The following is a 27953-nucleotide window of genomic DNA, read 5'->3' as shown; positions in this document are numbered from 1 at the left end:
ATCCAACTCCTTGACTTGATTCATTTTGCTACTACCTTAGGCCAGGCCTTAATTACTTCATGCCAGTTAACACCCGGCGAGCCTGTTGCTCTGCTCCTCCCTCTAGCCTGTTCTAAACATTGCCACTAGACTAAATTCTTTAAATAACTACCTCATTATATCATTGTTTTTTCCAAAGCCTCACTGAGATTTTACACTATCTACAGAACAAAGCTCATTCTCTTCAGATTGATAGTTAAGATTTTCTACGGTCTGTAGCAAACATACAGATACCTGTTCATCAGTCTTGGCTATCCTCTCTTGCCTCTGCATTCCACAACCCGTAAGAATCCTCTACTTCACCCAGGCTGGTTTCTGCATTATGCATCACTAATTCTGGTTGTACTATGTGGTTGAAATGTGCCCCTTTCCGCTTACGCCCCCTCTCTCATGTTTAATATGTGTATTAAGTTGTTCATAAATGTGGGAAACTGAGATACAGTTTCAATGTGTTATCTCTGAGAGGCCACACATGTCCCCCATCTACATTTCCCCCAGACTGTTGCCCCTAATTTCATTCTACATAGAAATCCTGGAGCCATCATTACCTTTGAAGCAATATATCAATATTATCTCTCTGAATTCCCAAAGCACTTACTGTCTGTATCATTTATTTGCCATATTCATACACTACTGATACTAAATCGATTCATTTGCACTAGGTTTATTTTCTGAATTAGATGTTAAGTTTTTGGAAGTCTGGAATAATTTTATACTTTTTCAGGTTTTTTTCTTTCCTCTGTTCTCTGCTAAGATCAGTAATGCTCATATTTGAGTTGGAGGGTCTCTTATTTTTTTATTAAAAAAAGTTTTTTTAATGTTTATTTATTTTTGACAGAGAGAGAGACAGGGCATGAGCAGGGGAGGGGCAGAGAGAGAGGGAGACAGAAATCCGAAGCAGGCTCCAGGCTCTGAGCTGTCAGCACAGAGCCCAATGCGGGGCTCAAACCCACAGACCGCGAGATCATGACCTGCGCCCCGGAGCGTGTTTTTTAAACACAAAAATTTCTCAGACTACTCCCCTCACGAAACAGGCATAATAGTATTTTGACATTTTTTAGCGACCATAAATTTCAAAGGCATGATGACAATGTTGATTTCAGTAATGCTTTTAAATTCATTTGAATGGTTTTAATGAGAGTAACTTCTACATATTTAAAAATAAAAACATATATAAAAACAAAATGATGATAGTGATAATAATAATGACAACTAATGTTTTGGAGCCTTACCATGTGCCAGTAATTTTTTCCACTCATTCTCTTAGTTAACCAAAAAATCCCTCCAAAGAGTACAGTAGACCTCACTTTCACCAAGGCTCTACCACTTGGAGCTGTCAGAATTTTGGTAATTTACTTAAATTCTTGCTTGTAAAACGGAAAGAATGCAGAATCAATCTCTTCAGGATAGTTGGGAAAATTACAAAAATCACAACAGAGAAAATGTTTCACTTGGGCCTTGTACAAAATAAACATTACTTGAAAAAAAAAATCCCCACAAGGTAGGCAACATGACTGCCTCCCTTTCATTTTATAGATGGGGCAATTGAGGAAAGGATAAATAATTTGCCCAAGATCTTAGAGTGGGGGAATTAAAATGGGGCCTAGGGCATGCTGTCCTTTGGATGCCCACAGCATTTTGTATTCTTACAAGACAGAATTTATTTATACATCCTATTTTTCCATCATTCACTAAAACATGAGCCCTTCAAGAGCAGGGACTATGTGTTACCTAAATAATTATCAATGTTAGACACACAGAATGTATTAAAACATATATGACAAATAAAGTCTCATAGCAATGAGACTGAGCCTGGGTATAGTTTCAGGAAGAGCTTTATTTAACTGAATTATGTATTGAGATATGGTTCTATTAATTGGCTTTTGAACAATTTCTGTTGGTTATGAGAACAACTTGTTGGAACCTAAATGTCTATTCCTTCTCCTTCTATTTTGCTTAAAACAAACCCATCTCACAAACTGTCTAAAAATAGAATGCCCTTGCACTCAAGTAAAACTGAAGGTGTTTTAAGTTTTCAGAGAGGGGCACTGAAGGCCTTAAAAGTCACCATCACATTTTTCGTGTGTATGTGTTGAATGTTAAGAAGGAAACAGCAGGCCCCCAATAGAATCATGAGTGCCAACCCCCACATCGGAAAACCAAGACCTAATACCTAACCTGACTGCAGTTTCAACACCCCAGAAATGTAACCTTTAACTAGTCAACCTGGAATTACTTGGTCAACAGGTTAGTAATCCATCTGGTAGGCCTTTCTATTCTACATAGGAAGGCAACCTTGCCAGAAACAATGCACTCTTTGCTAATAATTTCCTTTTTCCACCCCTTCTGCCTTTAAAAAAACTTTCCTTTTCTACCGCTCCAATAGATCTCCTTTCTATTTGGTACATGGGATGCTGCTCAATTCATGAATTGAATTCAGCCAATTAGATCTCAGAATTCACTCAGTTGAATTACGAACTTTTACGGAGAACCTATCAATTCATTCTCGATAGAGGTACCGTTGACATAGGAGCATCAATAAAAAGAGAATTCAGACACTAGTTTTAAGCGAAATTTCCTCCTACTAAATTTTGATTGAAATCATCTGGTTCTTCCAAGCAAAAACTGGGACATTAGTCCAAGGTGGTGTTCATTACTAACATTTAGGATTCTCCCGCTGACTAGCTATATACAGTTAAGTGGTTTGGCCAATTAACTTCCCATGATTAATGCCTACCGTGTAAAATCAGGACTACATCGTAAAGGCCCTTCTGTTTCCATCTCTTAGTAACTCGGATGTAGGTGGACAGGGAACAGAGGAGCGACTTTCGTCTTTTCTCCTCTTTCTGGCTAGAGTCCGGAGCAGGCACTCACATGAAAAACCAGAACGAGGTTCCGGTTTTCCAGCTAAGGGAGGGGGGCTCAATCTACTTCCGCACAGGCCCGGAGGCTCCCAATCACAGAGCAGCGCCGGGATCTCACAGCATGCCGGGATTTGTAGTTATCCCTCTCGTGGAGGAGGTGCGGGGGGGGGGGGTTCATAAACCAGGATCCAGTTGGTATTCTGGGATATGTAGTCTCTGGTTGTTCGTATAGTCACCGCCAGGCTAAAGAGCCCGAGGTGACACCAAAGACTTCGGCGGTCACATGACTCCAGCCTAGAGCGTCGATCGCACTGCGGCTCCCGCCCGGGCGAATTCTCGCCCCCGCGCGGCCGTTGCCGAGGAGACGGCGCAGTCTCACGGCGCGTTGCCCCCTCTGCAGTCCCCCCGCCCCTCTTCTCCCACCACAATGAGATCCTAAGATGGCGGTGGCTGCGGCGGTTGGCGCCGACTAGCTGAGGTAGAGAAGGCGGCCATTGGGCCCTAGGCAGCCAGGGAACTTGTGGGCGCTCCCTGCTCTGGTCTCTGAGGGAGGACCCCTGCCGGTGGCGGGTCGCAGGGCCTGGCCGCCACTCCACCCTTGGCAGGAGGGGCTGCTTCGTTTACAGGTAATGCTGCGCGTCCCCAGCCCTTGGCAACCGAGGGCAGCGCGGCGCAGGGGCGGGAGAGCAACGGCTCTGGGACACTTGACCCTGTAGGCCCTGGCCTCGGGCCCACACCTCTCTGTGGGTTCCTGGGTCTTCACGCCCCTTTCCCCGGACCAAACGCCGCGATCTCCGGGTGAGCACCTAGGGACGCGTTAGCGACTGCCGAGCCCCCTTCTTGCCTCCGCGCCCCTCTCATTTTTCTGGCTCCGGAGAGGGGGGCCGCCCTGCGTCTCGTGTGCTACGGAACGTCCCTTGCAAGTGGAGGAAGCGGAGCGGGGGCTGTGGTTTGGTTGCCAGGGACAGGGCTCGAGTTCTCCACAGCTAGGGGCCTTAGTGGCCTTAGTGTACGTGGCTGCGCCCCCTCCCACCCCACTCCCAAATTCCATCGTGTGACGCTCTCGGTGTCCAGAATTTTGGGTGCCGAAGGCCAGGTGCGGAGCGACGCGATTTTCGGGTTGGGATTTTTGAGCAGCGGATTTTTGCTGTCTTGGGTATTCTTAGAGCAAAAAGGCTAGGGGTGGGGTGGGGAGGCTTTCCTGACTTTGGCAAAGAGGTGGTTTATACTTGTGAGAGGAATGTTAATTTAGCAGCTCCCCCCCCCCCCCCCCCCCCGCATTGTTTCCCTTCTGCACGTCCAGTTAGAAAGGGCCTAAGATGGGGAAAACTAAATGCCAAGTGGGATTCGGGAAACATTGCTTGCTTTGCAGAAATGGTGTTTGGGGATTGGATAGTAGGCCCTGCTAGGGAGGCGGGTCATCCAAACTTTTCATCCTGCGGCTCACTTCTCGGGAGCTCGTCTTCTCTGATTTTTTCCTTTTTTTTCTTTATTATTTTCCCCCCTTTTTTCACCGGTTTGAGGTCTGTGTCATGTGCCTTATGAGTAACGGATCGTAATTTGGCGCTGGAAGAAGCGGGCTTTCTGGGCGCCCCTATCACCCCCGCCTCATAACTGCTTTCCAGACTCCGCCTTCTGGTATTCTCTGGTTACCGGAGTGGGTGTTAGAGAGCTTCGCGTGCACCTGCTCTTTTCTTTCCCTATCACCTTCCCGGTGAGAGTCCTGGAAACCATTATAAGGAGTTTTTGAACAGAAGGTAAACATGTGTGTATATCGTGACAAGGTTATTTTCTTTTAAGTAGCTAGCTTTCAAGTAAACCTTTTTTCATCATTGGAAATGCAAAGCTCTAGAATAGTTTCAATGGCAGAAAGTTAATGACTTGATTTTGGCTTGGATGTTTACATGAAAATTAGGGTAATCATTTTCATTATGTACCAAAGTAGATATTAATGTACCACATTGTTGTTTGGAAGATTTAATCATTTAAGTATATCATAGTTTTCCAAGAGGATTAAGGTAACCAGTCTAAAATATTGCTAAGTTGGATTTTTCCTTTTCTGTTCATTTTTCTAAACATGTTTTAGGCTATAAATATAGTATTTGTTATTCTGTACCTTATAGTGTAAGTAAAGAATTTACTAAAGTGACTTTTTTTGTCTTAAATCACAAGCAGGCAACGGCTTTGAAGTGTGAAGCAGAGAAGGAGCCGTTTCTGAGCTTTAAAACTAGTTTTAAACAGGTAATTTGACCTAATTATGTAGGTTATCGTCCTTTGTGTTATAGTTGAAGACTATATAGCGGAGACTGCTGCATGGTTGAGGTTCCTCTCTACTTAGTAAACAGACATTCTGCGTTTGCTGCCCTGTTTGCCTTGTTTTTTGGCATGCCACTCTGGTCTGCCTCCATACTTTTGCCAGAAAAGAGCCATGTTATTCCTAATTACTAAATAGTGAAATAGTTGAAGCACTGCCTTTTGAAATGTCTTTGTCTTCACAGAATTTCTTCAGCCCATTTGTGTTTGAATTTGTCCTGTAACAGCTATTGGATAGCCTCTCTTTCCAAATCCACTTAATCTTAAGTCATTTTCTATAACTTTTCTATTAATTGATTTTCTATTTTTTATTCACAAATTCCTCTACTTATTTAGGCTTGTGATATTTACTCTTGGCTGAAGTTTTGCTTTCTTTTTTTTTTTTTAGGGGTCTAAAAGTACTTTAAATGTTAGTTTCTATGCTCAGTGCATTGTCAGATGCTGGTTATTTAAAGATATTCTCTGACCAGCAAAAAAAAAAAAAAAAAAAAAAAGTCAATGAAAGTTCACTTAGGAAAAGTTAAGTAATTGTTTCCTAAGGACAGTTTAGAAATTAAATGACTAAAGGATGAGGGTCAGAAGAAATTTTTCTTAAAAAGCATTTTAGAAATAATTGCCCTTTTAAGAAAAATGTCAGAGTCTGAATTTAATTCCATTGTTGAAATTGTAAGACAACCCATTTTCAAAATAGAATATATCCTTGCTTTCCAGGAAAGCAGATACATCCTTAGCTCCCTTATGATCTAAACCAACTATAGTGAGAAAATACAGATTGGCAGTTGACTTGTATCTTTATTAGTATTCTCAGTATTTTTGTTAATTGGGAGACTAATAGGACAAGAAAAATTGAACTCAGGAAAGGTCAAATGTGAGTGTGCATTTCTTTTTTTTAATTAAAAAATTTTTTTAATGTTTTTTTTGAGAGAGACAGAGAGAGAGAGACAGAGGACAAGCAGGGAAGGGGCAGAGAGAGAGAGGGAGACACAGAATCCGAAGCAGGCTCCGGGCTCTGGGCTGTCAGCTCAGAGCTGGACGTGGGGCTTGAACCCATGAACCTCGAGATCATGACCTGAGTCAAAGTCGGACACTCAACCGACTGAGCCACCCCAGGTGTCCCGTGAGTGTGTTATTCTTTAACACTAGAGTGATATAGTAGGCATTTAGTAAATAAAAAGAACTATAAAACCAGTTATAAGACAATTTTCTTTTTAACATGTTAGGGAAGATGGATAAGATGGAATAAAAATGTAGGGCAATTCTGTTAACTCATGTTAGAAGACCTTTGGTTTCCTCATTAGAGGATTGGGCCATTTGTAAAGGAGACAAGTGTATTTGACACTTGGGAAAAATAGAAAAAGTGTTTGGAATAATCGCACTAGGGAATTCATTAAGAAGCCAACAGAGTACATAGCAATACATTCATCTTACAAATTTAATTGAATGCCTACAGTGTGTGACTTAATGACAGTAAAGTACCGGAGATATGGCAGTGAGAAACAGACGAGGTACCTTATTTCATGGAGTAAACCTACATTTTGAAAGTGTGCATTTGTGTTTGTATAGTGTAATATAGTGTATCTTAATAGTGGACATAGCCAGAGCCATTTTATAACTTTCCCTGCCGTCAGACAGTTTATGAGTAGAAACAAAGAGAGCAGGTACTGGGTTTTATCACTAATTGATAGAATGGGCAAATAGGTGAGGAAGTCAAAGATCCTTGCAAGGCATTTTTGGAATGGGTTACTTGGGTTTGTGTTTGGGGTTGAGTAAGGAAGCAAGAAGTTAATGGATTCTTAGAAGAATGACCAAGGGACTGGAAGTTTGCAGCAGGGTTAAGAGCGGGTTCTGCAGGAACGGGCAAGTGAGAGAAGTAGAATGCAAGGATTCAGGATCAGAAGGAGGGATTTCAGAACTTGAGGATCTTGAACAAATTATCAGTCCAGAGTGAAAAAGGCATTGGAGTAGAGAAGATGAGATGGACGTTGGGTCTCAAGCCACAGTCTTAGAAAAATCAGGAAAGCAGGAAATGAGGTGGAGAGTGAAACCATGAGCCACTTGTTACCAAGAAAAGTGCAAGATTGTCTTGAGGAGGACAATAGGAAGTGGTGTCCAAGTATGGGAGAGTGATATTTTTGATGACTAATTTGTTCAAAAGAGGAAGGTTAAGCATTAAGAATGGTTTGCAAATGTGATCCTTTCCTCATGAGTCTGGAAGACCAGGAAGAGTAGTACTCCTTTTAGAAAGATTTCTAAGGAAATAGTGCTTTTAGAGGGACTTGGGATTTTGTTGAAGCAGAAGAAGTAGGACTATTTGGGAAGAAAGGGAAGATGTAGGGAGTTTGTAATGGTCCAGTGGAAAGGGATGACAGAAAGCTGTTACCAGTGAATATGGAGTTGGCAGTGAAGACTGAGATTGCAGGTTGATGGTGGTAGCAGGGCCTACAGATTATTTGGGTGTTATATGTAATCCATGACAAGGAAGTGATAGATTTTGAGTATAAATTGTAGGGAGGGAGAGGATTTAGCAAGCAGAATTTAACTGACCTCTGTTCTCAGTTCTCTGAGCAAGGGTATATTTTGTTGATGTGAAATGTTCTGTGCAGAACAACTATACCATAAAATAGACTTGATGCAATACCTAGTACATAGTGAAGTGTAATAAAGTTTTTGTTGATTCAAATTGTTATATTTTGTTGTAGTCTTTTTATCCCCTTTCCCCCAATATCTTAAGTTTTTTTTTTTAATTTGAAGAGGGTAATTACAGAAGATATTTTAAATTCTAGAAAATTATGGAAATTTTAAGAAAATCTCAAATTGAAAGTGCTGTGGAAAAGATCCTGTGTGATTTTTTTTTTTCTTTTTTTTTTTTTTTAGGTACTTGACCACCTTAAGTATGGAGAAGAAATTGAGAAATTCCTCAAATGAAACTGATTAAACAACACATAATACCAAATACTTAAGCATTTTCTTCTCCGTTTCCATTAAAAGTGCTTAGTACAATTGGACACTGTATGAAGACTTTCAGAACAGTGTACCAGGTATTTTTATAATTAGTAAAAGAAATACCCCAAATAATGCAACCTTTAGAAAAACTTGTACAAATATATAAAGTACCACTTTTGGTTATTTTGTGACTCCAAGTAAATATTTAGAAAAAACTGTACTTCCTATATTTCTAAAATAATTACAGTTTTCAAGAAGGTATTTCCAGAGATGGTTAGGAGTGATTTAATGCTATGTCAGAGATGATATCTGAATTTGAAGATTTTAGAAAAATAATTTTTTTTCTTCAGCTGATTAATTTCTTCTTTATATTCTTATTTCAAAGGTTAACCTTAGGTCAGTCATAGGTATTTATGTGGTAACTAATACTGTAATTATATATATGTATATATAAATAATTTTGTATAGTTAAGAATCTTGCAACAGGATTTTCTTCAAAAAGATCAGTCACTGAAAGTTTATGAATTGCCATAATATTTTTGCATTTCATATCTTTGCAAGATAAGGGAGCCAAAAAAGCTCTAAATAGTCCAAATGATACCTTAGCAAAAATAACCAAAATGTCAAAAAATAGCTAAATGAAATTTATTCGTTGCAACTTAGTTTAGTAGGTCATAGGATGGGTGGAAGTGCTTGTTTAAAGTAGAAGAATTTTATTAAAAAAAATTTTTTTTTTTTTTAAATATTAAAGGGGCACCTGGGTGGCTCAGTCGGCCAAGCATCCCACTTCGGCTCAGGTCTGATCTTTCCGTTTGTGAGTTTGAGCCCCGTGTGGTGCTCTGTGCTGACAGCTCAGAGCCTGGAGCCTGCTTTGGATTCTGTGTCTCCCTCTCTCTCTGACCCTGTCTCTCTGTGTCTCTGTCTCAAAAATAAATTAACATTAAAAAAAAAAATTTTTTTTTAAGTAGAAGAATTTTACTTTTATCCCCCTTTTTCCCATACCATCATCCATCCCTTGCACTGATTGTTTTCCAGTGGCTTCTTCACCTTTTCTGTTTTATTGTCTTTCTGTGAAATCTGCCTGGCAAAAACCTACCTTGGATAGATTCAGTGGAGTATTTTGGCCAAGGCTGATGAGCACAGCTGGGAAAACATTCACACTGCAGCTAGGTGCTCTCAGTGAATGTTGCCTGCTCTCACCTGAGTCCTTAGTGCTGCCCACAGTCATTCTCCTTTATTCTTCTGAAATCTCTCAGACCCTGCCTCTCACCCTGACATTTAAGGCTCAGTCCTTTCTACTTCACATCACTTACAGATGCCCTCCTCTTCCTACGAACAGATCTGCTAACCAGCCTCTATCTACTTTCTTCTTTCCCTCCTTTCCTCTGGTTTCAGTAAAAGAGGTGTTTTCTGCCTGTCTTAAGCTAATCATTTTTCTTACACCTGGGTCCCAGTTGCTCCTGCTTTTTCAGAGACCACCCACTATGTCCTTTCTTTTCTGCATCTTCAGTATCTTCCTCTACTAGTTCTTGCCCAACAAATTTTAAACATGCTTTTAACAGAACTTTCTTCATGCCCATCTCTGCCTGCTTCCCTTCAAAGACTGATTTCCTTGAAAAAAATTACCTAATGACCTCTTTTATCCTTGTCCCTTCCCATCAATAGATGCATTCCATTTATGGGATTGACCCTCACCACCCTGCTGTAATTGCTCATTCTAAGGTCTTCAGTAACCTCCTTGTTGCTAAATCCAAGTGGACACTTCTCAGTACTTTTTTAACGTGACAAATATTTGGCATTCTTACCAGTACTCTCCTTCTTTATACACTTTCCCCTTTTCTAACACACGCTCGTTTCCCTCCTGTTTTTTTGTACCTTTTTAGTGTTCTTTTCCTCCCTGTCTCTTAAATATCAGTGTCCCTACAGTCTCCGTCTTAAGTGTCTTCCTTTTCTTCCTCTCCCCAAGCCTTCTGTTCCACTTCAAGTATTTTTCTGACTAGATGCCTTGCAAGTCTGTCTCCAGCCTAGATTTCTTCTCAAACCCAGCACTGCTAAAACTGAATTTATCATCTTCTCTCAACAAAAACCTGTCCTTTCTCTAGTTGCTGTAAACGTATCCTCATACACCCAGTTGTTCAAACTAGAAACCTAGGACTCAGTCTCTGATAGCTTTCTCACTGCTTCATGTTCCACATCATAGTAGTCATGAAGTCCTATTATTGATTCTGCCGTTGGAAGCTTACTTGAATTGGTCTTGTCTTCATACCTAGTATTTTGATGATTAGAAGTCTTTCCATTTCGTAGTTTAAAATAATAAAAACTATATAAAACCCCTAATGTATCTACAGAACAAAATTTAGAAGGCAGGCATCTATTTCTTTTTTTTTAAATTTTTTTTTTCAACGTTTTTTATTTATTTTTGGGACAGAGAGAGACAGAGCATGAACGGGGAAGGGGCAGAGAGAGAGGGAGACACACAGAATCGGAAACAGGCTCCAGGCTCCGAGCCATCAGCCCAGAGCCTGACGTGGGGCTCAAACTCACAGACCGCGAGATCGTGACCTGGCTGAAGTCGGACGCTTAACCGACTGCGCCACCCAGGCGCCCCGGCAGGCATCTATTTCTAAAAATGACTTTGATGTGGTCAGAGAGGTTAGCAGGAAGGAAAATACTTGCCTGCAACTTTGTACATTTTATAGCGGGAGATACCATCTTAGATAAATCAGCTGTTAATATATTGAGAATTGATCTACGTGCAATTATTTCTTTAGCTTCATAGTAATACTTGTATAGGAGTGTGCCTTTTACGTACACTTGGAATCATGAAGTTATTAAATATTCTTTCCTCATGAGTTTTTATCGCATAACTGTAGACAAAGTTGTTTATTCTGTAAATTTAATAGACTTTATTTGGTAAATGGTGTTTTAAAAGATTTAGAAAGTATTTGACCTACTTTTCCCAAACTGATTTTAATGTATGGTTTTTAAATTGTTTTAGAAGGTTAATAGTGTTCAAAGTCATTTAACCTACAAATAGATCCTTAGAAGAAGCTTTTCATTTTAGGGGGAGTTCATCATAATGTAAAAATAAAATGTAGAATACTGTCTTTCCAGATATATTTTTAATTTATCTTTAAATAAACTTTATTACTCTACTAATAGCACAGCATACACTATTTTAGGAAAACATTGATATGTAAGAGTTTTTACTTAAAAGCCTTAATAACTTTGCATTGTAATTTAAATTTTAAAGTTCTTGTATTTTTAAAGGTGGTATTATCTCTACTGCATATGTAGTTTTTGGAGCTCTTATTCTTTAATGTTATAAATTATATTGGTACATTTAGAAAAAAGCAGTTGCGGAATGTTTCATTTTATTGTCAGTTCGCTGAACATACCTCTCTATGGGTATCAGTTATTTTGTAAAGTTCTTAAATAAATTTCTAGTATAAAAAACAATATAAAGTATTGCTGAAAATATATGAGAGGAGAGCAAAAATGATTACATTCTTGCCCCCACACCCAACAGTTGCTTTCATGCAAGCACTTTAATATGTATCCTTAGTCTTTTAAAATCTATAGGCAGTTTTTGCATATTGCTTGTTTTCCTCTTCTTTACTCTATGATGTTATAAACACAGGCAATATCTTTCAGCCTTCATAATTACATGGTTGAAGGCTACTTTTGCCCAGTAGCATCCAGCTTGTTGTTTAGCATTTAGTTTTCAGTTTTATCACAATTATAGCATAATGAACAATTCCTGCATTATAGTCTCCCTCCCCCCACATTTAAGTTTGTTTTCTTATATTAGCTGTGGAGAGATAGAATTACAGGGTCAAAACTCGGTTTTAGTTCTTGATATAGTATTGCCAAAATGCTTGCCAGAAAGGTTGTGCCAGTTTACGCTGTCACCATAGTGACTGAGCATTCCAGTTTCCCTTTGCTGGAAGATTACAGCAAAGGAAATACATGTAATATAGCAAATTTAATAGTCCCTTATTTTAATTTGCAGCTGGACTTTATTATTAATATTTTTATCATTTTATGTTTACTGACTTCTTTTTAGATTGCCTGTTTATACTTGTTTTTCTTGGAGTTTTTTATTTAATGTTTTTATTTTGTTTTTTTCCCCCATAAATTCTTTGTATAGTAAAGATACTGATTTTATTTCATACTTCTTTCAGATTTTTTCCCCAATTTGTCAGTTACTACTTATTCTGTGTAAATTTAGGATTTACTTTTATGTGAATAAAATCCTTTTTTATTTCTGCAGTCCATATTTGTAAGAACTCAGTTTTTAAAGCCCATCCTGTTTTCTTGCTTGTCTGTCTGTCTGATTTTTATCTTCCCGATCTATATTTAATCTACTTAGATACTGCCTTGGTGTTATGGTATAAGGCAGCCTTTTTCACTTGTAAGAGAATTAAACTCTAAGGCATCCATTGTTTACTGAGAATTTATTTTTCTTCTGTGTCTGGACTGGTACTGGGTAGGTACCAGCCTTGGGAGAATTGAGAATTGGCACTTAAATAATTTTTCTGTGTTTTGTGTTTGAGATGAAGAATCCTGGTTAAGAAATGCTGTTAAATCTCTATGTTTATCAAAAGTATTAGCAGATTGTCCCATCAGTTGGAATATCCTACATCATCTTACATTGTAGTATTTTTATGAGGATTAAATGATAAAATGCTCATAAAATACTTAGCATGGTGCTTACCATATAGTAAGCAAAATGGATGTTAGCTATAATTAATTTTCCTCATTACATTTTTCTAATTGAGTATTTTTCAGCATTTTGGTGGGGGGTGCTGATACTAATTTACTCATATAGGCACTCAATATGATTGAATATCTCTTGGGGCTAGTTTTCTGCTCTCCCAACTTCTATTGCTACTTTTATTTTTCAGATATTTGTTTTGTCAAATTCCAAGAAGAATCCCATTGGGAGTTCATTAAGCCTATATTTTTTAAAAAAATGAGATGTTTATAATACTTGTCTTCCCATTAGGGAAGATAGTTTGTTTTTGTACTTAACTAAATTTTCTATTGTCTTACAGAGTTTACTGGTGCTTCTTTACATAGGGCGAAATTATATGTAGTCCTAGGTGTTTTCTTTTTGTTCACTGTTAATCAGTGGCATCATTTTTCTCCAGGATATTTTCTCTGTGATTGTTGGTGATATTTTGAACCTCTAGGTTTTCTAATACATATTTTTAAGAACACTACCTTTTCTGTTTTTAGTGTTAATATTTCTGTTTATATTTTTCCTTTTTTTTTTAACGTTTATTTTTGAGAGAGCATGCACATGTGCACACATGAGCTGGGTAGGGGCAGAGAGGGAGAGAGAATCTTAAGCACGTTCCTCGCTGTCAGCATATAGCCTGACGCCTTGAGGTCATGACTTGAGCTGAAATCAAGAGTTGGACGCTTAACCGACTGAGCTACCCAGGCGACCGTCATATTTTTCCACTTTGTAGAACTTTGAAAACAATGTTAAATAACTGATATGTGTCATTCTTGTTTTTTATAGGGATGTCCTTCATGTTTTATTTTAATATTGTTGGCTGTTGGTTTAACATATACTTGTTTCACCTCAGATAATTATTAAGGTAGGGTGCCTGCTTTAATAATTGGTTAAGTTGGTTAAGTGTCCGAATCTCAATTTTGGCTCAGGTCATGATCTCATGATTTGTGGGATTGAGCTTTGCATCAGGCTGTACCCTAATAGTGTGGAACCTGCTTGGGAGTCTCTCTCCCTCTCTCTCTGCCCCTCCTTGACTCATACTTCCTCTCTCTCTCTCTCAAAATAAATAAAAATAAAACATTAAAAAATTCCAAAAAAAAGAAAGAAAATTATTAATGTAATATATGCTCATTGAAAAAACCCACAAACAGTATAATATATACAGCTATAAGAAAGTGTCACTCTATTTGTACTGTTTAAAAAAATTTTTTTAATGTTTATTTTTGAGAGAGAGAGAGAGAGAGAGAGAGAGAGAGAGAGAGACAGCATCAGTGGAGGAGGGGCAAAGAGAGAGGGAGACACAGAATCTGAAGTAGGCTCCAGGCTCTGAGCTGTCAGCACAGAGCCCAAAGGGCTCAAACTCCCAAGCTGTGAGATCATGACCTAATCTGAAGTCGGATGCTTAATTGACTGAGCTACCCAGGCACCCTTGTATTTGTAATTTTTAAGATTTTTCCAAATTAAGTGTTTGAATTTTATCACTACTTTTTGAGATGCTAAAATTTAACCTCTCTGTAATCTGTTAATATATTATTGTAGTAGATACTCTAGCAATAAAACGTCTACGATATAATTCCTACTTCTCATGGATGATAATCCTTTTAATACTTTGCTCTAGTGAATGGGATAAGTTAGGATCTTACAGCCAATGTAGCTTGGATTTGTATTGCTTTTTGACATTTTTAGCTGAGTGACCTTGGTGAAATTATCTAATTCCTTTGAATGTTACTGTTATTATTTGTAAAGTGAGAAACCTAATATAACCCTACTGTTTAATGCCTTTCTCTGCCCCTTGAATTCTAAGTAAAGTTATCTGCCCATCTCTTTTACTCAGTCCTTCTCCAACCTGCAAGTTCCACACTTGGTGGAAAGCCAGAGTCCTTCACAAGGTTATGTAGAAATCTTGTTTTCTCCTGATTCATCTCTGCTTCTGAACGTCTGCTTCCACCATTGTTCTTTTTGTTTCTCATCTCTTTGACCCAGGTATGAAATTCAGTACCTTCCTTGATAGTCACATAATCCCCAATTTTTTTTTTTTTTTAAGTGGGGAAAATTTGACTTTGGTAGAGTATTCAAGATTTAGGGGGAACTAAGGTAGCAGAAATAAAATTTGAAGTAAAGCAATTGGCATCACTCTTCTTAAATGTTTTAAGCCACTGTATTCTTGGCTTTTAATGGCCATCCACCCACCTTGGCCTTCTTCTCTCCCTGCCTTTTCTTTATCTTGCTTACCCCAACATTTCTATTAAAAACAAACCTTTCTCCACGTTTCATGCAGAGCACTTCTAACCTCTTTGAAACTTGAACACAAACCCAATACCCAGGTCTTTGGGAGTATTAGTTTTTTTTCTTTTCTTTCTTTCTTTTTTTTTTTTTTTTTTTTAAAGGAGTAAAGGATTTGAGCAAACATTTATTCTGTTTATTTTTGAAAGAGAGCACGAGTGGGGGAGGGGCAGAGAGAGGGAGACACAGAATCTGAAGCAGGCTCCAGGCTCTGAGCTGTCAGCACAGAACCTGATGCCGGACTCAAACCTATGAACTGGTAAGATCATGACCTGAACCAAAGTCAGATCCTTAACTGACTTGAGCCACCCAGGCGCCCCTAGTTTTTTTTTTTTTTTTTCCTACAAGCAGTTTTGGTTCTAGCCCTTAGTAACTTTTTCCTACCTCATTGCTCTATTCTGTAGAACTGTGTTCAATTAGTTAATTAAAGTAGCCTGAAAGCATGCAGGCCAGGACACATGGTGCATATTTTGAAGTTTTCCTTCCCCTTCTCATCACTACAGCTACTTAACTCATGTTAATTGTAATAGGTGTCTGGCAGCTAAATCAATTTGTTTATGGTACGTGGTTGACAGTACCTCTTTCTATTTCATTAAATCAATTTTTCTGAGATCTTTTACATCGCTTAACCTCATGGGATGATTTAAAAGTTAGAGTTTGTTTTTATGTGTTAAAAATATTAGTTTTCACTTGTTTTGCAGAAAATTAATTGGTAAAGCTAGGATGGCTACAGGAGGAGGTCCTTTTGAAGAAGGCATGAATGATCAGGAGGTAGCAAACTGGAGCACTGAAGGTGTTGATGACCGACTTAACAATATGGTATGATAACTTCTCATCAGTGGTGTGTCGTTAACTACTAGTGTTAAAATTCAGCTTTCCCCTGCTTTAGCCAAATAACTCACTGACACTCTTTGTAAACACAGTTTTTTCTTGCTGGCCAAGACATTAAATGACCCTGGCCTATTTGTCATATTAGTTGAAGACATTTTTGTTTATAGTTAATAGATATTAATTTATTATAAGGTTTTAAAGATGTTCTATGGAAAACCAGTTAAACAAATTAGAGGTCTATAGCTGGGTTTTAGGAAGAGACTAGGAAAAGGAACTAGAAAGTTGTCAAGAATTGCTTTTTCACCACCCTATTTGCTTCTGAATTCCTTGGCTTAACACAACGTTCTTTTTGCAGACCAGTTTTCTCTCTTCTGTGGTTCATGTGTACTGTGGTTGCCCCTTCATTCAAAAGTTTCGTTTATGGCTACAATTATATACTGACTAGTTATCTTTTAATTCCAATTTGAAATTTTTAAAGTATGATCATCCCAATTTGGATTAGATATACATCTCTTTTCCAGTCATCTGTGGCCAGGAAGGGGTAGGGTAAGTAGAACAACAGGTTGGCAAGAACACCCACACATGGATTGATTGGGGTGGAGAGACAGTTCGTAGAGAAGGGAGTTGTGTTATAAATGAGGAGAATATCCCGTAAGGGTTTACCGTAGTAAAACTAGACAGTTCTTCCAGTATGGCTAAGGTAGGAATTTATAGACCTTTTTGTTGAATGACTTAGGTTATGTTGGTATAACTAAGTAAATAAAAATGTTTTCCCATTAAAATGTGAATCATATTTGTCATTTCATGTCAGGCCTTATCATGTGGTGCATTGTTACCTGTAAAACATAACAATAGTTATGTTTATTGCTTACTATATGCTAGCCACTGTGCTAGATGTTTTATGAATGTTGTTTTTAATCATGTTTTAAAGGTGACGCTATTTTAGAAATTAGGAAACCGAGACTATGGGAAGTTAAATTGCTTAGGGTCATACAGTGGAGCTTTTCTTCAGATAATGGTAATTACTTAATTATTTTTAAGTTTATTTATTCATTTTGAGAGAGGGAGAGAGCTTGCAAACAGGGGAGGGGCAGAAAGAGAAGGAGAGCGAGAATCCCAAGCAGATTCTGTGCTGTTAGCATGGAGCCCGATGCGGGGCTCGAATTCACGAACCGTGAGATCGTGACCTGGGGCGAAATCGTAAGTTGGATGCTTAGCTCACTGAGCCACTCAGGTGCCCCAACAATAATTACTTTAGAATCCAGGTGGATTCCAGATCTGTTTTCTTATCATACACATTGATTTTAAAGGAGGTCAGTAAAGGTATCTATAATTTATTATACTATCCAATTTATAAATAGTAGGGAACCAGTTTTTAAAAATGGTTTTGAAAGTATCCAGACTGACTAGAGTTTGGGGATTTATGTTTGTTAAAGATCTGTGATAGGAAAGTAATCTCTTTTCTGAAGGCCCATGTGCGAAACTTAGGCTAGATGTAATAGAAAATGCATTAGTAGAAATAAATAAGGTCTCTTAAGTCTGTATGTTTGTGTGAAAAATGTTTTGTCATTTTTAACTTTAAGACTGACCCCAATTTTTTAAGCATATCAGATTACTTTCCTGGTTTGATAGAGGCCAGATTAACTTTTGCCTTTACTTTTTTAAAGGATTGGGGTGGCCAACAGAAGAAAGCAAATAGATCATCAGAAAAGAATAAGAAAAAGTTTGGTGTAGAAAGTGATAAAAGGGTAACTAATGATATTTCTCCGGAGTCATCACCAGGAGTTGGAAGGCGAAGAACAAAGACTCCACATACGTTTCCACATAGTAGATATGTGACTCAGATGTCTGTTCCAGAGCAGGCAGAACTAGAGAAACTCAAACAGCGGATAAACTTCAGTGATTTAGATCAGGTTTGTGAATTATTTTAAAAATCCAGTTATAATGATGAGACATTTTTAGAATGAGTTAAATAGCTTAAGAGTAAGAAGTGAGCGGTTTCTTTTTTCTTAGTTTCTGTGTATATGGAAAGAATTTTAATTAGTGGCGTTGGTATTAGGTTCTTTGGAGGGCAACAAAGACTTTATTTCTAAACTTGCTAAGGACAAGTCTTTTGTGACTTTATTACGTATACTCTGGGACTAATGTGAATAATTCCTTCTGGAACTAAATTTTGCATGTTAGTAACTGAATAAGATGGCAAAAGGGAAGATCCAATTTATCACTGCATAAGGGAATGTTTTACATTACCTCAAATTTAAAATAAAGCTGTAGTTGGTCTTATAATTACTGAAATGAAATTTGGAGCTAAAAGCAAATGGAAATGATAATGAACTCTTGACAAACATTTTATGGTCACATCTGTACTTTAGAGAAGCCAACAGTTTACCAAATACACATAAAGGTACATTCAAGTCTGGGTTGATGGTGGTGGTGATCCCATATCATTTAGTCATCTATATACTAATTTTTGAACATTTACTATTTAGCAGGCACTGAGCTGAGTACTTTTTCAGACAGTGCTTCATCTAAACATATCTTTGTGGTGATGTTTATATTAAGATTTAGTCATTGGGTCCAAAGCCCGTACAAAATCTGTGAATAAGTTTGATTAGCAATGTGAGTTATAAATATGGTGTGTGGTCCTAGTACTTCATTTAGACTAATCTTGCTCATATTCATCAGTTGAATTATGTCTGAGAAAATGAGGAATAAGACAAGTTAATCAAATTTTGATATTTTAGTAAAAGAATTTTGTAGATTTGAATCTCTTCTGTGTCTTAGTACAAAAGTAGTATATTTAACTATACTTCCTGAATCAATAGCTGATGGTGAAATTGACTAAGAACATTGGAGTTTTTTGAAAAAAAATTTTATTGAAAAATTAATGTTTGTGGGGTTTGTTTTCTTTTTCATACGTAGAGAAGCATTGGAAGTGATTCTCAAGGTAGAGCAACAGCTGCCAACAACAAACGTCAGCTTGGTGAAAACCGAAAGCCTTTCAACTTTTTGCCGATGCAGATTAATACTAACAAGAGTAAAGAGGCTGCTGTAAGTCCTCCAAAGAGAGAAGTGATTGGATCAGCACAATGTAAAGAGTTGTTTGCCTCCGCTTTAAGTAATGACCTTTTGCAAAACTGTCAAGTCTCTGAAGAAGATGGAAGAGGAGAGCCTGCAATGGAGAGCAGCCAGGTGGTAAAATGTTTCTTTTGCTTTGTTTTCATAAACTTCAAAGTAGAAATAGTAAGATTCAGTTTTACTGAGTTATGCACATAGGAATTTTAGTGGGGTACTTGTGTGATTCTCCTCATGAATCTTTCAGATTTATTCAATTTAGTGTAAACTTCTTTTTACCCATAATGATTGTAGAAGTGCCATATCTAGGTAAATTAGGGCTTCTGTTTATCCACCAGAGGCTGTGTTGCCAAATTTTGGTAAAGGGGAGTTTGAAACAATGTGATTAATAGATGATTGTTAGAATTTTTTTAAATGGTGATATATTTCTTTTGAAAACTACTTTCAGAAGTATTTAGAATACTGCTAAGGAAATATTATATAAACGTTAGAAAAAATTTACGTTAGTAATGGTTTAAAGGCATGCAGTTCTGGAAGTAAATTTTTTCAAGTAATGTAAATTAAAACAAGTTTTGAAAATCTTTAATTCCCAATAATTAGAGTTGTTAGTATTGCCAGTTATGTTTTGATTAAATTCTAAATTTGATTCAGATCTTTTGCATGTATGAATTCAAATGATAAAGCTAGAAGTATCTTTGGTTATTGTATTTGAAATAAGAAATGTGTAGAATTGTTGGTGTGGAATAATTTATGGTCAGTTTTACATACTGTTTATTTTCATGCCTTTTTGTTTATTTTATTTGTTTATTTTTTACCTCCAAATGTTTTCCCTGCAGATTGTAAGCAGGCTTGTTCAGATTCGTGATTATATTACTAAAGCTAGTTCCATGCGGGAAGATCTTGTAGAGAAAAATGAAAGATCTGCTAATGTTGAGCGCCTTACTCATCTGATAGATCACCTTAAAGAACAAGAAAAGTCATATATGAAATTTCTCCAAAAAATCCTTGTAAGTTTTGTACCTTTTAAATAACGTATTGAGTTATTTTTGTGGTATGTTAGTGTACATATGCTGATGGCATTCTGACTCTACCCCAGAGGAGTTAATATGTTTTCAAAAAATCATGCCATCCGTTATAACATTTTATTGCCCTTTTTAATAGTTGTATGATTTATACCACTAAAATATTTCAGGCTAGAGAAAATGAGGAGGAGGATGTTCGGACTATAGATTCAGCTGTGGGATCTGGTTCTGTAGCTGAGAGCACATCGCTAAACATAGATGTGCAGTCTGAGGCTTCAGATACCACGGTAAGCGGCTTTTTGGTAATTAAAAGTGCTGGAAATGAAGATTTAAGCTTTTCCCCCATTTTTCAAGATGATATTTTTCATAGGCATTCCTTAATGAAAAGTATATTTCAGGGAAGAAACTCTCAAGTTGTTAATGCTGTATATATTCTTTTTAAACCTGGAAATATAAAAGTTTTTCTTACTAAGATTAAATGTTTTAATGGATGATTTGAAAATCTAGTAATTTCTGATCGGCTTGCAGAAACATGGTTTTTCTATAGGTTTCATTAAGCACAGCTTTACTCACTTTAAGATGCATTGGGAAAGTTAAAATTCATCGTGGATAAAGGAGCTGGAAGTACAAAGTACCATTACAAAGTATATTGTCTGTTGGAAAAGTCTCCAAGTTCTTTTGCCATTTAGGACTCATTTGAAGGCTACTAGGATTTTTCATTCCTAGGATAGTTTTTGAACTGTAGTAAAACTAGATGACTGAAACACTGAAATGAAATGGGATGCAGTAGCATTTACATTATGATTTATTCTTGTAACTCTGCAAAATGAAATTTATCAGAATACTGGTTTTTGAAAAAATAATCAGGAATTTACAGAACTTGGAGGAAAACTTTGTGAAATGAACTTAGTTTATAGAAGGTAGTGGGCTTTGGAACCTGCTTTTAAGCATTTTAATTTTAACAGGCAGACCTATCACCATGCATTAGTAAATTTGAAAACCTATTACAAGTAAAGCTTTTCTTATGAAAGGATAACCATGTGTGTCTATCTTTTGTTTCTGAGATATGTTCCAAAATACCATTCAGCATGAGGAATTTGAGGGTTTGTTTCCTGTTAGTATCACCTGCATAATTTCTTACTGCCTCCTTTCTCTTCCCTGCCCTTCCTAATTTGAAGAGGAAATTTGAATTTTTTTCCCTACAGTATTTTCACCAGGAGATACTCAGGGGGCTTGATCCAAACAGTTGTTGAAAATAGATTGTGTTGTGGGAAAATTGTTTTTCTGTTTACAGAGGTGCTAGGAATGATTTTTTCCTCACATTTCATTTCAGCAGAAATGGAAGAGTTGGGGAATGTGGGTAAAGGAATTCTCTTGGGGAGGAGTAGGAGATGGTATAATTGATTATTCTAATTTGTATATGCATATGTAATGTTCACTGTGATGAGAATTCTTTCATAAACATAAAATGACATTATGAAAGTTGCTTAATAACAGCAGAATAAATGTTAAAATGTGCTTTAGTTGTTGTATAGTTGGGAAATTGCCTAGGATATGATATTCACTTGATTACAGTAAGCATTAGTTTAGTCTGCAGAAATTTAGAAGTCTAAGTTTATGCCACTTGGGGGAGGGTGGGTTGATTTTTAAAGAGATGGACTGGTAAATTTTTTGTATTTATTGACAAGGCTGGCTTGTATGTTAAACAGGAGTTTGTGTTAAGAAATTAATATGCTACACTATTTAATAAAGGAGGCATCTTTTAGTCTGAGAATTCGGCCGTGCATTGAGGACAAACTAGGGAATTCAGCTTCACAAGAACAGGTTTCAGACATTACCACAAGTCCAAAAGGGAAAGGTGACAGACCTCCTCAGAATGACAGGGAACTGAGGCCTGATAGGAAATATAGCCGAAAACGTGGATTTCCCTCAAAGGTATATTTCACAATATTAATTTGGGAAGTCTCTAAATGAGCACCTCTTTTGTTCACATTTCCTCTTCCTTGTTTGCTTTTCTCTTGTTGCTATTACTCTTAAATATGTAAGTTCTTAACATGGCTAATTATACTGTAATTTGCTTTGATAAAGTGTTGTCCCTTAGTGTTTTTATTCTTTTCTGTTTTCTTCTACTCCTCTCCATGGATTATATGTGGCAGCTGTATTTAATTTGCATTAACAAAAGACTTGAAACTTAATCCATTTTCTTTTTCTTTTTTTTTTTTTTTTTTGCCTTTGAGAACTCAGGATAGAACATTCTTAAACCTTAACCATTAGTTGCTGTTTCTGATATTTGTATTCATGATGAACGTAGTGCTTTTAAGTTTTAATTCTTGTAATCGTTAAAGAAAAAGAAAATGGAGTAAGCTATTTTCTGTCTTTCTAAGAATGAAGTATTTTTATAGTGCTTTTTTTTATTTGGTTTATATTTTTCTTGTTGGAAACCTCTTCCATTCCTTTTTTTTTTTTTTTTTTTAAGAAAAATACTTCATAGTTTGAAAAAGCAAAAAAAATTGACTTACTATGTTTTTGCTGTTTTTTTCCACCAATGTTTGCTCTAAATGTTCTTTTAATTTTCCATGATTTGCAAAAAGGTGCTCAGGAAAGGTTTAAGAAAACAACTGCTTGTGTAGTTCCATGTAAAACAACTTTCAATAAAAGAGCATTTATAAAATCTTGTTTCCATTTGGCAAGAGTAAAATACTATTTTAGTAATTATGTATAGATTAGACTAGTTTCTTACGTTTTATTAGTAGCTTATATTAACTAGGATTGGTCTTTATTTTGTTATGCACATTTTCTTTTTCTGGTTGTTTAAAATGACAAAACTTGTATTTTGGCAGTTGATTTTGTTTTTTATATTTTTTCCTGGCTCCCACAATAATCTGAGGATTTAGTTTGAAATCAGCTGGGATGATCTTTAACTATAAAATGTTAAGCAGAAGGTGCCCCAATATAACAATAAATTAAGTAGCTGATTATTTTTTTTAAGATTTTATTTAATTTTTTTTTCTTAGAGAGCAAGTACACATGCGTGGGGGAGAGGGGCAGAGCGAGCGAGAGAGAGAGAGAGAGAGAGAGAGAGAGAGAGAGAGAATCTTAAGCAGGCTCCACGCTCAGCATGGAGCTCAATGTGGGGCTTGATCCCATGACCTTGGGATCATGGCCCTGGACACTCAACCAACTGAGCCACCCAGGTGCCCCAGTAGTTGATTAGTTTTAAAATTAATACCTTTGGAGAAGAGAATGTATGAGACATAATAAATATTCTTTGGAACTTAATCCTTTCTTAAGTCTTCTGAGTAGTGACAAAACTTAGGAATTGATAGTTGTTACAGCATGCTGTCTGCCAGTTTTTCTTTTTTTCCTGAAGTAGAAAATACTTACTTTCAAAATCCATTTTTCTGGTTTTTAGTTCCTTTGAATAATGTCATTATATGTGAATATTACTCTCTATTGAACTGTCGGAGTTTATTCCAATTTGATTCTCTTTAATCTTTTGATACTTAGGGCCTTCCTACGGTAGTTCTATCAGTACTCTGTTCGTAATATTTTATTAGAAAAAAACCCTAATTCTCACCAACTGACTTGGTTTCTCCTCTGCTGTGCAGAATTGTGTTCTCCCCACCTCACCTTCATTTCCTACTTAACATCCTTACAAGATGTCATATTCTTTTAAAAGAGTAGGAAAAAGTGGAGTTCTTAACTGAAATTCAGAGCTTAAAGCATCATTGTAAGTTGCAGTGGGATAGGAAATGGTTGATATTCTCCAGCTGCTTACAAGGACAGTATCCATTTTATGGGATATTTTACAGATATGATGACACTTTGCATAATTTTTAAAAAGAAGCCTTCTGTAAGACCCATGTCTCACTATTTGCCCATACTTCTCTTTGCTGCGTACTATCAGCTTTTAGAGACTTTATAAGCTTTTAAAAATACTATCTACTTCTTTTCTGCTATTGTTTTCATCATTTCTAGGTATATTTCATGTAGGCTAACTTTGACTCCCAAACCAGACTATGCTTCCTCTGACCACTGTGCCTTAGACTTTTGTATTTAAAACTATCTAGGGGCGCCTGGGTGGCGCAGTCGGTTAAGCGTCCGACTTCAGCCAGGTCACGATCTCGCGGTCCGTGAGTTCGAGCCCCGCGTCAGGCTCTGGGCTGATGGCTCGGAGCCTGGAGCCTGTTTCCGATTCTGTGCCTCCCTCTCTCTCTGCCCCTCCCCTGTTCATGCTCTGTCTCTCTCTGTCCAAAAATAAAAATAAAAAAAAAACAAACAAACAAAAAAAAAACTATCTAAACACATAATTTGGGGGCAGACAGTATGGGGTGGAAAACACTATCCTAGAACTTAGGAACCTGACTTGCCCTAACTGTGATATTGGATAAACCACAGCTTTATCTTCTCTGGGCTTTCACATGAGAAAACTTGGAGACATATTATCTGAAGTACTTTTCAGCTATAAAAATATATTTGGACCCATGAATTATTAGAGGAACTTCAGTTGACTAGAGGAAAGAAAGAATTTTCTGAAATTGAACTGTTACCTGTAGGCAACTTTGGAATTCATGCCTAAGTTATTTTTTTTATCTGTAAACTAAAAATGTACTTGTTGAAGGTGACTCAAAAAGTTTAAGTAAAAATATGTGTTTGAAGAGTGAATGTAGGGGCGCCTGGGTGGCTCAGTCAGTTAAGCGTCCGACTTCGGCTCAGGTCATGATCTCGCGGTCTGTGAGTTCGAGCCCCGCATCAGGTTCCGTGCTGACAGCTCAGAGCCTGGAGCCTGTTTGGGATTCTGTGTCTCCCTTTCTCTCTGACCCTCCCCCATTCATGCTCTGTCTCTCTCTGTCTCAAAAATAAATAAATGTTAAAAAAAGAAAATTTTTTTTTAAAAAAAAAGAAGAGTGAATGTATTCTTCGCTTCCCTTTTGGATTCTCTTTTGGCATCTGCTTAGCATGTTCTAATCCCTAGGTGTTTTCATTTCCATTTTCTTACCTTCCCTTTCTTTATTGTTTGACCGTGGTTCCTACCTGCTTCCTTCAGCTTAGATTTCCCGAGTATTAGCTTGAATATTATTTATATGGATGCAGAACTTATTAAACAGTATTAAAACTCTACTAATTTCAAAACTTGTTGGGAAATCATTTTGGATTAGTGAAGAATCTGAAGGTAATTGTGTTTACTTTCATAAATAGTTCAGGATTCTTTATAATTTTAGTATCAGAGTTTTGCAAATAAATCTGACTAACAAGGATTAAAGTTCCTTTAAAAAGTTTGCTTTTTAAAGGGGAAAAACCCAGAATGTAAGTTATTTAGTAAACTCTTTAGATAGCTTTAAGGTTACCTTGAGGGGTGAATAGTTTAGATATAGTAGTTTAGATACTTTAGTAGTATTTTTGAGGGATGAGAGGATCACAAATTGAAATAAGCCAGAACTAAGATAAATTTTGACAGGAATGAATGTAAAAGGCGAAAGATTTATACGATCTGAAGAGAAACCAGAGTATATGACAGGAATGAATGTAAATGTTAGTAGCGTAACTCCACTTGTATAGGTCAGGAGAGAACTAAATAAACAGTTCATGTAAAAAGGAAATTCAGGACAACAGAAAATCTTTAAGTACTGATTTGTCCAAGAGAGGTTATTTCTTTTCCATGTTCATGAAGTCTGGTCACTCAACACAGGATAGAGACAGCACTCGCTGTCCTGGCTTCTCTGTTACGTACGTCAAATATTCCAACCATAGTCTTTTTACTTCCTTATTTGATTCTATTTTCTTCAGAGTATTTAATTCATAGCCATGTTCTTATTTATTCACTTAATAGTTTTATTGCTTGCCAAGTCACGGTGTAAAAGTTATTCATAATACTGATGAGTTCTACCCGGGGAGGTAGAGAAAGGAGTTTTGCATAGTTATTGATAAGGGATGTCACTCAGAAGGGAATCTCTCTGGAGCCATCTGTGTTTCTGTAATTTATACAGGAATCACATAGAGAAAGCAGATCAGTGCATTTTTACTTTCAAATGAAATTATTGAACTTTATTTTCCTTAATAACTTTGGTAGTGGGGGGGGATTATTCATTTAAAATCTACATAACTCCAACCAAAATTTGGTAGCAGTGCAAGTTTAAAAGTGACTAAATGTTTCTAATAGAAATATTCTATGTAAATATTAGGTAAAATCATTAAACTTTTAAAATACAAGATTTTTAAAAAGACAAATCAATGATGAAAAATACCAATATGGTATATATACATTTCATATGTAATTTGGCTTTTTTTTTTTTTTATCCAAGTTGTATTTAAATTGGTCTCTTTGCTTAATTGACTTTCAGTTTTTCTTATTGGGTTACATTTCAGTGGTTTTAAGATTAATGTTTAAAAATTTTGTGATTTCTTATAAATGGCACCCGTTTAATTTTGTTCCTCTACTTTTAGGCAATATGGTAGCATTTGGGGGGAATTTCAAAGTATTTAATGTTCTCAGACTCTGCTAAATGAGCATATGTTAAAAGAAAACATAATATCTTTGATACAAAATATAAAATATTCTGTCTTATTTTTATGCTTATAAAATGAGATGCAAGTAAATCCTTTCACGTCCGATTATCAAATAAAAAATGTGTTTCTAAAATTTCTGTCCTCAGTTAGAAAATAGTGGGTTTGTTTTTGTTTTATTAGTGTTTTTTAACGTCACTTCCAGAAGTGAGGCAGAATGTTTTTTTAGCCTGATCTTCTGCAGGGATATTTTTTTTAGGGCATTAATTAACCTGGTATGATCTGTTTGTTCTTCCTTTTCTGTAAGGCTTGGATCTCGTGTGTGTGTGTGTGTGTGTGTGTGTGTGTGTGTGTGTGTGTGTGTGTTTAGCTCTTTGTAACTTTTTTTGTACGCCTTTTTCTCCCCCTTGGTTAATTCCTCTTCATGCCAAGCCATTGATTATGCTCTTCTACTGTGAAATTACCTAACTACCTAACTCTTAATAGGGCAGGCTCTCTCTGTGTCATCATTTTTTTCTTACATCTTTTTCTTCAAGTCTACTAAAACTGTATCGAGGGTTGTGTGTTTAATACTAATTTATCATCTACGTATGTACTTTGCCATTAGTAGTTGAAACAGGAACATGAATTTTAATAATCAGATATAAGTATTGTTGATCTTATTTTCCAGGCCAGAGATCCTCAGCAGGAACCTATGGAAGAGATAGAAAATTTGAAGAAACAGCATGACTTATTAAAAAGGATGTTACAGCAGCAGGAGCAGCTGCGAGCCCTGCAGGGACGACAGGCCGCTCTTCTCGCTCTGCAGCACAAAGCTGAGCAAGCTATCGCTGTGATGGATGATTCTGGTATGCTGCAGGCTAGCATGTTGATAAAAGCAAGGCTCGGTTAATAATGGTCTTGCAAGGTGGATGCTGGTTATTAGATAACCAGATCTTGATTGTTGACTATAAACCTACATACGAGGCTTACCCTGTCCTGTGCTTTCTCTGGTTATGCAGAAAAGGCTGCAGGGACAGCTCCTGGCCGTCATACTGTACCAGGCCCACAGCCAGCCTGCTCTCCTTTTCATCAGAGAGCACCCTCAAGAGGTAAAAGGGACAGGCTGCAGTTCTGTTTTTGTACCTCACACTAATAGGGCTCTTGATGGGTTGTTTTTTTTTTCCACCTGTTGTCCTTTATTCACCTGGGATTGCCATACTTTTCTTGTCTCCCTAGGAAAGGTCACAACCCTAAAAGTGAGGCAGTGAATAAATCTGAAGAACTTCTTTAGCTTCTGATGTTAGCAGTAGCTCTGTTATTTCAGTTAGATACCCAGTAGTGTGCACTAGTTCC

The 27953-nt window shown here is 37.0% G+C and overlaps 2 protein-coding genes across 26 annotated transcripts in view; one reads left to right on the top strand and one right to left on the bottom strand.

The window, feature by feature from the left end:
- The window catches only part of FGL1 (fibrinogen like 1), a 54518-nt gene extending 51587 nt beyond the window's left edge, over positions 1 to 2931 (bottom strand). Inside the window, exon 1 of the mRNA XM_058720070.1 lies at positions 2777 to 2931. The gene's annotated coding sequence lies outside the window, so the exon portion shown is untranslated. The remainder of the gene's footprint in view (positions 1 to 2776) is intronic.
- Positions 2932 to 3232: 301 nt separating this feature from the next.
- Positions 3233 to 27953, top strand: part of PCM1 (pericentriolar material 1) — an 84013-nt gene continuing 59292 nt past the window's right edge. For 4 of the 25 annotated variants that reach the window (XM_058720052.1, XM_058720055.1, XM_058720053.1 and 1 more), the window contains exons 1-11: positions 3234 to 3529; positions 5076 to 5144; positions 8091 to 8254; positions 15888 to 16005; positions 17685 to 17930; positions 18940 to 19209; positions 19929 to 20099; positions 20285 to 20401; positions 21867 to 22049; positions 27289 to 27466; positions 27620 to 27709. In XM_058720052.1, coding sequence (XP_058576035.1) covers positions 15910 to 16005; positions 17685 to 17930; positions 18940 to 19209; positions 19929 to 20099; positions 20285 to 20401; positions 21867 to 22049; positions 27289 to 27466; positions 27620 to 27709 — 1351 coding nt within the window. In that variant the 5' untranslated portion in view covers positions 3234 to 3529; positions 5076 to 5144; positions 8091 to 8254; positions 15888 to 15909. Of the gene's footprint in view, positions 3530 to 4426; positions 4661 to 5075; positions 5145 to 8090; positions 8255 to 14737; positions 14887 to 15887; positions 16006 to 17684; positions 17931 to 18939; positions 19210 to 19928; positions 20100 to 20284; positions 20402 to 21866; positions 22050 to 27288; positions 27467 to 27619; positions 27710 to 27953 lie in introns of all 25 variants that reach the window. The other 21 variants (XM_058720061.1, XM_058720060.1, XM_058720044.1 and 18 more) reach the window with 20 other exon arrangements.

Source organism: Neofelis nebulosa, chromosome 3, assembly GCF_028018385.1.
Source record: "Neofelis nebulosa isolate mNeoNeb1 chromosome 3, mNeoNeb1.pri, whole genome shotgun sequence".
Lineage (NCBI taxonomy): Eukaryota > Metazoa > Chordata > Mammalia > Carnivora > Felidae > Neofelis > Neofelis nebulosa.
The sequence above is the reverse complement of the archived record's forward strand: the minus strand, read 5'-3'. Positions and strand labels throughout refer to the sequence as shown.